At 36.1% G+C, this 13,001-nt stretch overlaps 1 protein-coding gene across 1 annotated transcript in view; it reads left to right on the forward strand.

Annotated features, from left to right (window-relative positions):
- Positions 1–13,001, forward strand: part of LOC138337939 (uncharacterized) — a 49,059-nt gene that overhangs the window by 24,888 nt on the left and 11,170 nt on the right. Inside the window, exon 5 of the mRNA XM_069288384.1 lies at positions 4,841–4,997. Within this exon, the coding sequence (XP_069144485.1) occupies positions 4,841–4,997 (157 nt within the window). The remainder of the gene's footprint in view (positions 1–4,840; positions 4,998–13,001) is intronic.

Genomic DNA, 13,001 nt, shown 5'->3' on the forward strand with positions numbered 1-13,001 from the left:
TTACTTTTCTATGAGAGGCTATAAGTCTTTAGGAAAATTCCATTCTTTCATTCTTTCTTTCGTGCTATTACATGGGTCCAATTGGTATTTAGGTAATACAAATTGGTATCTGACCATCTTCACTCTATTTCGCAGATGGTTAGAACTAGAGCAACAACCGCGCCAACATCAACATCAGCAAGACAAGATGTATCTAAGCCAGCCACTGAGACTGTAGCTCGAAGAGAAGTAGTGGCAAGAGGCCGCTGTAGAGGTCATGGGAGGACGTCCTTTAGGAGAAGAGGACGAGCACCTAGCCCATCTGGTACTAGGGCGGTGACTCCTCCACCGACTGAGGAAGTAGTAACAGAAGGGGAGGATGGGGAGAATGAACAAGTGCAGAATGAGGAATTGCCACCCCAACCTACTCCAGAGATGATCTATCAGGTTCTGGCTTATCTTAGCGGGTTATCTCATTAGGGCCAGACACCTCCAGTGTTTTCTGCACCAGCACCTCATGTTCCGGAGGTACAACATGCGACTACTATGGCTCCCCGCATGGATGCCTCATTGGAAATAGGCACGTTTCCTCGTCTGACTAAAGGGCCTATGATGACAAATGATCAGCATGACTTTTCAGTAAGTTCTTGAAATTGAAACCTCCAGTCTTCAAGGGTGCTGAATCTGAGGATGTCTACGATTTTCTGGTTGATTGTCATGAGCTACTACACAAGATGGGTATAGTAGAATGGTTTGTTGTTGAGTTTGTGACTTATCAGTTTCAAGGGAACGCCAAAATGTGATGGCGGTCACATGTTGAGTGTCAACCAATAGAGGCACCACCTCTGACTTGGGCATCATTCTCTAGCTTGTTTATGGAGAAGTATATTCCCCGAACATTGAGGGATAGGAAAAGAGATGAATTCTTGAGCCTAGACAAGGTAGGATGTCGGTTACTGCATATGAGGCTAAGTTTCGTGCACTTTCCAGATATGCCACTCAGCTTTGTTTAAGTCCACAAGAGAGGATTTGCTATTTTGTGAAGGGGTTGAGGTCAGAATTGCAGATTTCAACCTTACAGGTAGCGGCTACGGCAAAATCCTTCCAAGAAGTTGTAGACTTCGTGATAGAGGTGGAAGGAGTGAAGCCAGATGACTTACCCATGGCATCAACATCAAGAAGGTTTCGAAAGGGAGGTGAGTTTAATGGTTCTTACTCTAGAGGCAGGGTTCAGGAGGTTACTCAGTTCGACCAATTCAGTGTTCACTACAGACTGTAGTTGGGGGTCCACCTCAGACCGGTCAACACTTATCTGAGAGACCTATGCCTGACTCCAGAGAGTGTTATGGATGTGGGGAGACTGGACATATTAGGAGGAATTTTCCAAAACAGAGTTATAGACCCCAATAGCTAGAGGTAGAGGTGGTCATGGTAGAGGCCGTTATTCCGGAGGACGTGGTGGCCGAGGTAATGGTGGCCACCAAAACGGTCGGGGTGATGGGCAAACTGAAGCCACTATAACACAACATGGTAGGGGCAACGGACAGACAAGTAATGGGGCCCATTGTTACGCTTTCCCTGGGCGATCTAAGGCGGAGACATCGGATGCTGTCATCACAGGTAATCTTTCGGTTTGTCATTGTATAGCTTCTGTATTGTTTGATCCTGGATCCACATTTTCTTATGTATCTTCATTATTTTCTAATGGTATTAATTTACCTTGTGAATTGTTTGACATGTCTATTCGTGTTTCTACTCCGGTGGGTGAGTCTGTGATAGTTGAAAAAGTATATAGGTCTTGTTTGGTGACTTTTGTGGGGAGCAACACTTATGTATACTTGGTTATCTTAGAAATGGTTGATTTTGATGTAATTCTAGGTATGACTTGGCTTTCTCCGAATTTTGTGATCTTGGATTGTAATGCTAAAATGGTGACGTTAGCCAAGCCTGGGACAGATCCGTTAGTGTGGGAGGGTGACTACACTTCTAATTCGGTTCGTATCATCTCCTTCCTTTGTGCTAAGAAAATGGTAAGTAAGGGTTGTTTGGCGTTCTTGGCACATCTCAGGGATGATACTACTCAAGTACCTCTAATTGAGTCAGTTTTGATAGTCCGCGAGTTTTTCGATGTTTTCCCTGCAGATTTTCCTTGTATGCCACCAGATAGGGATATTGACTTCTTCTTTGATATTGAACCGTGCACTCGCCCCATTTCTATACCCCCTTATAGAATGGCTCCCGCGAAGTTAAGAGAATTAAAGGCCCAACTTCAAGAGTTGTTGAGCAAAGGCTTCATTAGACCAAGTGCATCTCATTGGGGTGCTCCGGTGTTATTTGTGAAGAAAAAGGATAGGAGTTTTCAGATGTGCATAGACTACAGACAGTTGAACAAGGTAACTATTAAGAACAAATATCCCATTCCTCACATCTATGACTTGTTCGACCAGTTACAAGGTGCTTGTGTTTTCTCTAAGATTAACTTGAGATCCGGTTATCATCAATTGAAAATACGAGCAACGGATGTGCCAAAGACTGCCTTTCGGACCAGGTATGGGCATTACGAATTTGTAGTGATGTCTTTTGCTCTTACGAATGCCCCTGCTGCTTTCATGAGCTTGATGAACGGGATTTTCAAACCATATCTGGATCTCTTTGTGATCATATTTATTGATGATATACTGATATACTCAAAGAGTAAAAAAGAACATGAGGAGCATTTGAGAATGGTATTGGAAATGTTGAGGGAGAAAAAGCTTTATGACAAATTCTCCAAGTGTGAGTTTTGGTAACATTCAGTGTCCTTCTTGGGGCACGTGGTGTCTAAGGATGGAGTGATGGTGAATCCTTCTAATATTGAGGCACTGAAGAATTGGTTAAGACCTACTAATGTGTCAGAAATATGGAGGTTTGTTGGTTTAGCTAGCTCTTACCGTTGATTTGTCAAGGGATTCTCCTCCATTGCTTCCCAATTGACGTACTTTACTAAGCAGAATGTTCCATTTGTATGGTCGGACGAGTGTGAAGAAAGGTTTCAGAAGCTCAAGACTTTGTTGACTACTGCACCAATTCTCACCTTGCCCGTGGAAGGTAAGAACTTCATTGTTTATTGTGATGCATCCTATTCTGGGTTGGGTGCAGTGCTAATGCAAGAGAAGAATGTAATTGCTTATGCTTCGAGGCAATTAAAGGTGCATGAACGTAATTATCCGACCCATGATTTTGAATTGGCTGCGGTAGTGTTTGCATTAAAGAAATGGAAGCACTATCTGTATGGGGTAAAGTGTGAGGTCTATACGGATCATCGTAGCCTACAGTATGTCTTTACTCAAAAAGATTTGAATTTGAGACAGAGGAGATGGATAGAACTACTGAAGGACTACGATATCACTATCTTGTATCATCCGGGAAAGGCTAATGTTGTGGCAGACGCCTTAAGTAGAAAGGCAGGGAGCATGGGAAGTCTAGCTCACTTGCAAGATTCTAGACGTCCATTGGCTAGAGAGGTTAAGACTCTGGCTAACGACTTGATGAGATTAGAAGCAAATGAGAAGGGAGGAATGTTGGCTTGTGTGGAGGCAAGATCTTGTTTTCTTGACAAGATTAAGGGAAAACAGTTTGATGATGAGAAACTAAGCAGAATCCAAGATAAAGTATTGCGAGGAGAGGCTAAGGAAGCACAAATCGATGAGGAAGGTGTTTTGAGAATCAAGGGAAGGGTATGTGTACCCCGAGTTGACGATTTGATCAACACTATTCTGACAGAGGCTCATAGTTCAAGGTATTCTATACATCCTGGTACAACCAAGATGTATCGTGACGTAAAGCAACACTTTTGGTGGAGTAGAATGAAGCGTGACATTATTGATTTTATTGACAAATGTCCAAACTGTCAACAAGTAAAGTATGAACACCAGAGGCGCGGAGGAACACTTCAGAGAATGCCCATTCCTGAATGGAAGTGGGAAAGGATTGCAATGGACTTCGTGGTTGGTCTTCCCAAGACAATGGGTAAGTATTACTCCATTTGGGTGATTGTTGATAGGTTAACTAAGTCTGCTCATTTCAATCCGGTCAAGGTGACTTACAATGTAGAGAAGTTAGCCAAAATCTATATCTCAGAAATTGTTCGGTTGCATGGGGTTCCACTCTCCATCATATCAGATAGAGGTACGCAGTTTACTTATATGTTTTGGAAAACATTGCATGCGGAATCGGGTAATAGGTTGGACCTTAGTACTGCGTTCCATCCTCAGACCGATGGTCAGTCTGAGCGAACTATTCTAGTGTTGGAGGATATGCTTCGCGCATGTGTGATATAATTTTGTGGTGATTGGGATAGCTTCTTACCCTTAGTGGAGTTCTCTTACAACAATAGCTATCACTCAAGCATTGATATGGCCCCATTTGAGGCACTATATGGGAGAAGATGTAGGTCTCCCATTGGGTGGTTTGATGCCTTTGAGGTTAGACCCTGGGGTACTGACCTTTTGAGGGATTCATTAGCGAAAGTGAAATCTATTCAAGAAAATCTTTTAGCGGCGCAAAGTAGGCAAAAGGAATATGCAGATTGAAAGGTAGAGACTTGGAGTTCATGGAGGGTGAACAAGTCTTGCTGAAGGTTTCACCCATGAAAGGGGTGATGCATTTCGGTAAAAGGGGTATATTGTGCCCAAGGTATATTGGTCCCTTTGAAGTACTTAAGCGAGTAGGGGAGGTGGCTTATGAGTTAGCCTTGCCTCCAGGGCTGTCCGGAGTGCAACCGGTATTTCATGTGTCTATGTTGAAAAGATACCATGGGGATGGAAACTACATTATTCGTTGGGATTCAGTTTTGCTTGATGAGAATTTGTCTTATGAGGAGGAGCCTGTTGCTATTTTAGATAGAGAAGTTCGCAAGTTGAGGTCAAGGGAGATTGCATCAATCAAAGTTCACTGGAAGAATCGACTAGTCGAAGAAGCCACTTGGGAGAAAGAGGCTGATATGCAAGAAAGATATCCACACCTGTTTACAGACTCAGGTACTTCTTTTCGCCGTTGTTTTTCTTCTTAAGATCGTTCAAGGACGAACGATGGGTAAATTGGTATCTATCGTAACGACATGTTTGGTCGTTTTGAGTAGCAGACTTTGATTCTGGAAAAATTGGCAAAGATAACGGGCCCCACGACGGACCGTCGTAGGCACGACGGACCGTCGAGGGTATCTCATTCCAAAATACTTAGAATTCTGAAAATTGGGTACTGAAATCGACTCTCTGAACTTCGTAACGGAATGGCAGGACGGACCGTCACAGGTGTGACAGACCGTCATAGACTCTTCAGAGAAATTGAGTCTCTGAACTCTGTGACGGAGCAGCAGGACGGACCGTCGCAGGCACGACGGGCCGTCACAGGCTGCATAATCCCAGGCTAGGTCGGATTTCTGTAAATATTTTAAGGGGCGTTTTGGACTATTCCTTCTTTAATTATAAAGTTAGTGAGTTAATTTTAATAAGTCTAATTACTTGGGGGTTAAAAGAGGTAACCTTAAGTTAATTAGTGGGTTATTATTGCCATCTTTTATTCTTAATTATATACTAATTAGGGTAAAAGAAAGAGGGTTTGAATAAGAAAAGTAGAAAGAACAAAGAGAGAGAGAGGATCGAACGAGGAAGAGAGAAAACGAAGAACAAAGCTTGGGGAAGTTGCTTGCTTGATCACTAATCTTCGGTGGAGGTAGGTTATGGTTTTATGATATTCGTAGTAAACTCTTAATAGCGAATGATATGTATTGGATGTATTGTAAACCCTTCTATGTGCTTAATTGTATGCATGCATGAATGTGATTATATGATTGTGATGAAATAAGCATGATGAAGCTATTGAATCCCAAATGTTGATAAAAACCCAATCTCTTGTTATTGATGATGCCTTTTTATAAAAGAAGGCTTGATGAACTAAAGTAATGAGATTGATGATGCCTTTGTATAAAAGAAGGCTTGATGAACTAAAGTAATGAGATTGATGATGCCTTGGTATAAGAGAAGGCTTGATGAATTGATAGAATGAGATTAGGGGATCGGGTGTCACGAACCGACACATAGATTTAGGGGATCGGGTGTCACGAACCGACACGTAGATTTAGGGGATCGGGTGTCACGAACCGACACGTAGATTTAGGGGATCGGAATGTCACGTTCCGACACACAGTAGTGAGGGAGCGGAGTGTCACGTACCAACACAAGAGGAATAAAGATAATGAATCTTGAAAGATGTTAATATACTCAATCTAATGAACTAATTCCCAAATGAGTATGGTATTGAGGCTTGAGTCCTCGTGTGTGAACTTGACGGTAATTGTTAATGATATAGTACTTGTTGTTGCTACATGTTGAGTATCATAGTTGATTTTATGATATTACTTGGTATATATTGTTTTCTATTTTGAGTTGGCCGATGATATCTACTTAGTACCTGTGTTTTGTACTGACCCCTACTTTTATGTTTTCTTCTTGTTATTTGTGGAGTGCAGCAAACGTGCCGTCGTCTTCAACTCAACCACAATTCTAGCCAGTCTTCGTCACATCGGATCTTCAGGGTGAGCTAACGCTTCTAGCTTGGACTGGACTTTCTTCCTCTTGTCTTGATGCCTTGAAGTTCCGGCATGGACTAGCTTTTACTTGTTTTAGCTTTTAGAATACTCTTAGTTTAGTCATTTGATCATAGATGTTCTTGTGGTGATGACTTCCAGATTTTGAGGAATAATAGATGTTGAATTTTAGAAGTTATTGAATTGGTTTTTAATTATGAGTTTAAGTATTCCGCATTATTTTCTGTTGATATTACATTGAAATGCTAGAGTTTAGATTGGTTTGTTCGCTCACATAGGAGGGTAAGTGTGGGTGCCAGTCGCGGCCCGGTTTTGGGTCGTGACATACACTCGTCATGAATGGATAGCAACGATAGATATATCGGTACAAGACATAATCTAGAATACATAATTATTCAATCATTCATTCATTCATGAAAGGATATTAACATTAGGCCTACCAATTCATAACATTAAGACATGAGTCAAGATATATATATCTATATATATATATATATATATATATATATATATATATTTATACATTGTAAAAGAATCGGATTCTTAAGCCTTCAAATTCAAGATATCCAATATGCAATAGACGACACTTCAGACTCTATCGTCATCATTCATCAGTGTCAAATTTCAAAATAGTCTTTCAATAATCACACAACTACCTTTAAGACATGATCACCTAAACTACATTGAAGTCACATTCCCATACTTAGTACGTAAATACCTCCACCTTTTAAGTGGATCAATATATAGTCAAACACATTATAGTTCGACATATAATATAGTTATGACTTTCCTTCAAGGCCATGAATCTCAAATCATCAAGACACCAACAATTTATCCTAATGAAGGCATAGAGAAAGACTTATTTCAGTAACCCAATATAATTTAGACATATTCCAATAATTTGCATTTATAGTCCACAAAGAAACATCAAGAAGGCAAAATTTATAAATTGAGATGATTCTTGGGCTCATAAAATTTTCATCATAAATCATTCATTAAACATGAATACAATCATAATTTGACAATAGAAACCATTTGAAATTGTTAAAGAAACAGCCCACGAGATTGAGTAAAACCCTAGGTATTTCATGAACTTCAACACTTTGAAATTTCCATTGAATGGACTCTAAGAGAAAATCTAACCCTATATAAAGGATCACCACACCTTTACAAAAACATCCTAAGAAATATTATGAATAAAACACATTGAATCAAAACCCTAGATCTCACTTCTTTTTCTTCTTCCTTGAGTTAGAAAGAAAAATGTTGAGAGAGGAAGAATTTCTTTAATTTGATATGGGTTTGTTAAAAAGTTACTTAATTAAAGGAATTTCAAGTATTAAAAGGTCATTTAGACGTAAATATATAGTGAGGAATATTTTAGTGAAATACCATAAATAAATATTTTTTCAATCAAAAATATATATACTAGATTTTACTTTTTAAAATCATATTTGTAGAGGATGCATATGTGAAAACTATGCGGTATAAAATTATATCTAGGGCTATATGTGTGATCATATATGTTAGAACTGTAAACATACATAAATATATATCATGTCTAAGTTGAGAGTTTCTCAACCTATATATACTATGGTGCTCATAACACTGTAGAATGAAAAAGACAAATCATTGAAGGTCTAGAAAATATAAGTCATAACTCATACGAAAATTTTTTAATCTAATTAAATATTAATATTTAAAATGTTTGGGTTTGTCTTTTTAGAAAAAAAATATATTATACAAAAATTTAGATATAGGTATAAATGAATATGAATATTTTAATAATTGTTAGATGTTTCGATGTAATGAGACTTTTCATAATCACGTATTCTTTCATTTATCTTATAAAGAATGGTAAATTATATAATATTACAGATGATTTCATAATATCCTATCCTTTAATATATCTGACTTTTGAAATTAAATCAGATAATGAATGGATGATTAAATAAATTAGGTAAATATATGAATTATTTCATAAATAATTATCATTTCATTTATCTAATCCAAAAAGGTAATGAAAATAAGGATATGAGTGATTTTATAAATTTTTATTCATTGACTTTTCAAACAATGTTAATCAAACAAAGATATACATGATTTCATGAACTCTTATCATTTCTTTTATCTAACCTAAAAAGGTAAATAAGATAATAATCTATAGGATTTCATAAACACTTAATTTTATTAATATTATCTAAAAATGAAAATCGGCTAAAATTTTATATTTACTTTTGTAGAAATCCTTATAAATATAGTATACATATTATTTTTCTTTTTTTCATCAACATACATATAATTAATATTCCTATTGTGTAAATTTAGTGACCAAAAACTACCTTTAAATTTACAAATCTTGTACCATCCAAGCGAAACAAGTTCAACTCTAACTTTTCCTTTTTCCGTTGATTTGACTAATATTTACTAAGATTAGTCAAATAAACTGAAAAAGAGAAATCATTCTAATAATTTTATTTTTGTTAGAATGATTTCTAATGAATAAACAAAGAATAATTCTACTATCAAAATTTGTAAGGTTGATGAGAGAAATGATGGTTTTTCAGATTTGTACCTAAACTCTAATCAAAATGATGACTAAACTGTTTATACTGAGAATTCCTAGAAGAAGGGGGGAAAGATAAATACAGGAATAAAGTCTGGGATTAATAAAAGTTCCATTTCACAACCATTGGAAAATAATAATACTTGTGGTCATGCAATTGTTCAAAAATTTGAAATGTGTAATAACATTGGATCATCTAATTTATTAGATTTTGCTAGAGATGAAAGCGATGTATATAATATTTGAACTGATGATGAATTTAATGACCACTAAAATTCAGAATATATGAATAATGATGACCGCAAAAATATCGTTTCTTCAAGGAACTCTTTGAATGTTTCAACAAGTTGACTTTGCAAATGGTTATTGATCCTATTCAAACAATGGCATTGCCCAGCCTGCAAAGGTGTATCAGGTGTAATTAGTTGGTTTCACAGGGTTGAACTCATTGATGTCCAATATAAAAACAAAATCAGGATTTAAGTTTAAATTACACAGAGAACTGGCTCAACTTTTAGTGGTGGATCTACGTCTGAGGGGCTTAATATAGGTGAAATGCTTGTCTATTAGTCGAACTAGGTACTTCATATGTCTATTCTTCTTCAAGCATGGCCTATCATTAGATATTTGCTTTTGGATTTAGTATTTAAATATTATTATTTGTGTGAACCCTTAAAATAGAGAAAATTTATGTCTTTGAACATGGGTTGGCTAAATTTGTATTATACTCATTATTTTTTAATTTATCATAATCAATGGTAAATTTAGTTTATTTCAAAATGTTAAAAGATGCTTTAGATACTGTGTCTATCCCTTTAATAGAAAATTTAAATGTTTATAAGTTATTCTTCTATTAAGTATGATTTAGTGTGTCAACCCAAAATTCGTGATGCAGGTCCTAGTATCGCTACAGTGGTAATTATTTGTGCCTTCCATCACGTAATTTTTGGATCAAAGATGGGGTTTAGAACTTGGCATCATGGATAAAATTGTCGTCTTCTGTTTGTGTATGTGTATGTGTGTATGTGTGTGTGTGTGTGTGTGTGTGTGTGTGTGTGTATATATATATATATATATATAGCTAGTCTTTTGCCTATGAGTTTGCTTCTTGTTGTCCACTTTTGGGAACTGTATTTTCATATTAGATAATTCTGTACTCATGACTTCTAGATTCTTGAAAGGATTCTGTTAAATATAGATTTTTGTTTGCTTCTATTTTTTTCTTGTTCTTAAGGTTCATGTATTTCTTTGTAGCTCTACCTTTAAAATCCTTAATTGTCATTCAGAGTATAAATTGGCTTACTTATTACTGGGCTTTTGTATGTTCCATCAAACCTCGAGAAACTGGACCAATACCGAAAAATATATTAAGAAAAATTGGTAGGGAAAGACGTCAAACTAGTAATAAAAGAAATCCAAAATAAAGAGAGAATAAATAAACCATGTCCCTGAATAAGGATACACAAATTAAAAACTAGGAATGCATACTTTGAGTATAAAAATTAACTTTTGTATCTATATGACATGAAAAAAATTGCAAATTAGAGGTATTTGATAAGTACAATGAGGGTACTAAGGATCATCTAGATCTTTTGCATTCACTTTCCTTTACTTTGGTCCATTGTAAATCTCTAACTACCCACCAATAGGACTTCTACCGTCATCTTAATGATACCCCACCCTGTCAGTGCATAAACAAAAAAGGAATGATGCAAAAATACTTTAACATGACACCATTTACATTTGTGAAAGAGTTGTGTGGGGCATGTTTAGAAAGTAGAGCGAAAATCTGAATGACATAAATAAATAATCTTCTACTCTTCTCACTTTTGATCCACATGATTTTTCGTTGACATCCCCAAAATAAATGGGACAGATGCACCACTACTTTAATATGACTTTATTTACTTTTGTGTAAATGGTAAACTATTCCACGTAGAATATATTTTCCTAAAAAAACAATATGACATTAATACTGAAGCAATTTTTATTTTTTCCCCATGCCCATCAATTTTAAAGCTTATTTCTCCCAAAATTTTCGATAAAATATACTTTATCCTCGCAGTTACTTCTCGATATGGTTGAGTAGGATATCTAATGTTTGTCTGCGTACCAAATTCTGCATCTAAATACAACCCAATGCGCTAACTTTGTAATGTTACATGTCTTCCATGTTATTTTATTATGCTTACTGCATGACCACGATATAGGACCACACCAGTTAATTCTAGATGCTGTGTTTCATCTCCTTAAAAGATTTACACTCTGCCCTCCGATCAATGAAACCCAATTTATCAAAATAAATGTCAAGTAAATTGTAAATAGGACCATTCATTTAGTTTACACTTCATAATTGACGTTCCATTTTTTAGTTGATACAACAGAACTACATTCAACCCCTCCCCCAAAAATTTATTTATTAAAATTAATAAAATTAACATTTAAAAATGGTACATGTTAAGATAACTCGACATACAAATAAGAATTCGTGTTGGATATGGAATTTGACATCCACTAAACATAATTGTAATTCGTGCTCTATACGCCAAAGCCAATCTAACAAATGGTGAATATGTTACAACACATGCATTGGAGGTAAGTAGTTTATACAATTTAATCAATATAACAAATACTAAGCACTAACCTAACAAATGATCAGAGAAATACTTAAAAAGGATTATATGGAAAATGAATGGACATGCGAGAGACAAGTCGTAGAATAAAATTGAAGTGCAAAAAGAAACTTAACAACTAAGACAAGAAGGAAAATGAAATAGGGGTTGGCTTATAAGCTTATAAAAACACCATGGGGAATATTTCAATACCGAATGATTTCTCTTGAACTTTAGTGCATGTGGAAGTAATGCTTAAAACTTAATGCGGGTTCCTTTTGTAGTCCGTGTTGTCTCCTTTATTTGTTGATGCCAAATATTTTTCACTACTTCAATAGTTAAAACAATTACTTCTTTAATACAATCAAGTAAAGTTGTGTCTATGGTGAATAGGTATGTAGTTTTCTATTGAGGAATCAGAAATTTTGAGTTGATTCATGTGAATTAAAGATACTCATGGCTCCAGACAGAGATACCATTAGATCTTCAAACGCTACAACGATGTGCAACCAAGAGGAAGTCAACCTATGAAACTTGATATTGATATTTATTGTAAATAATATAGTCCTGATGAGGCTAGCAATGCTAGAGAAGATTGATGTAGTCCGTTGATTTTAGTGGATTAGAACGGTACAACATATTTATCTTGCTATTGCTTCTCCTTCAAGTAATGTAATGTGGTTTCATTTTTTAGCTCACTTTTGGATGAGTCATCATCTATCAAACTATATGTAACCTTTCTATCTTGTGATTGCATAACTTGAGGCCATTTAAGATTGAATCACATGTTCTATAACTTTCTCTTCAATGAATTTTTTGGTGATATGTTTGAAACCTACTAACTACGTCCTATAATCATTCCAATACGGTGCTTCAGAGTCGACCAAAAAACAAAGTGAGTCGAGGGAAACACTTCGTTGGCGGTATAGTCTATCTTCTATATATGGTATTTTTCCATGGTATGTCATATAGATGAATATTGAGACAATATACTTCAGTCACATTTGGAATTGCTTCATAAATTAGAATATACCCTTATACATATTTGGGAGTTGCTTTATCAATTACAAGATTCCCTTTTTAAAAAGGGTGTACAGAGTCTAAATGGTCAAGGGATCACAAACAATCAAGGGTAAAATTGATGAGGTTGAGAAAGAGAAGGATAGTTCGTGTTTTCGTTTGTTTGTCCTCTTATATTCTTTTTCTGAATGAATTTTGACAGCTGAAAGCATTTAAATTTGTTAGAAAAAATTTGTTT

This window comes from Solanum lycopersicum, chromosome 8 (assembly GCF_036512215.1).
Source record: "Solanum lycopersicum chromosome 8, SLM_r2.1".
NCBI classification, from domain to species: Eukaryota; Viridiplantae; Streptophyta; class Magnoliopsida; order Solanales; family Solanaceae; genus Solanum; species Solanum lycopersicum.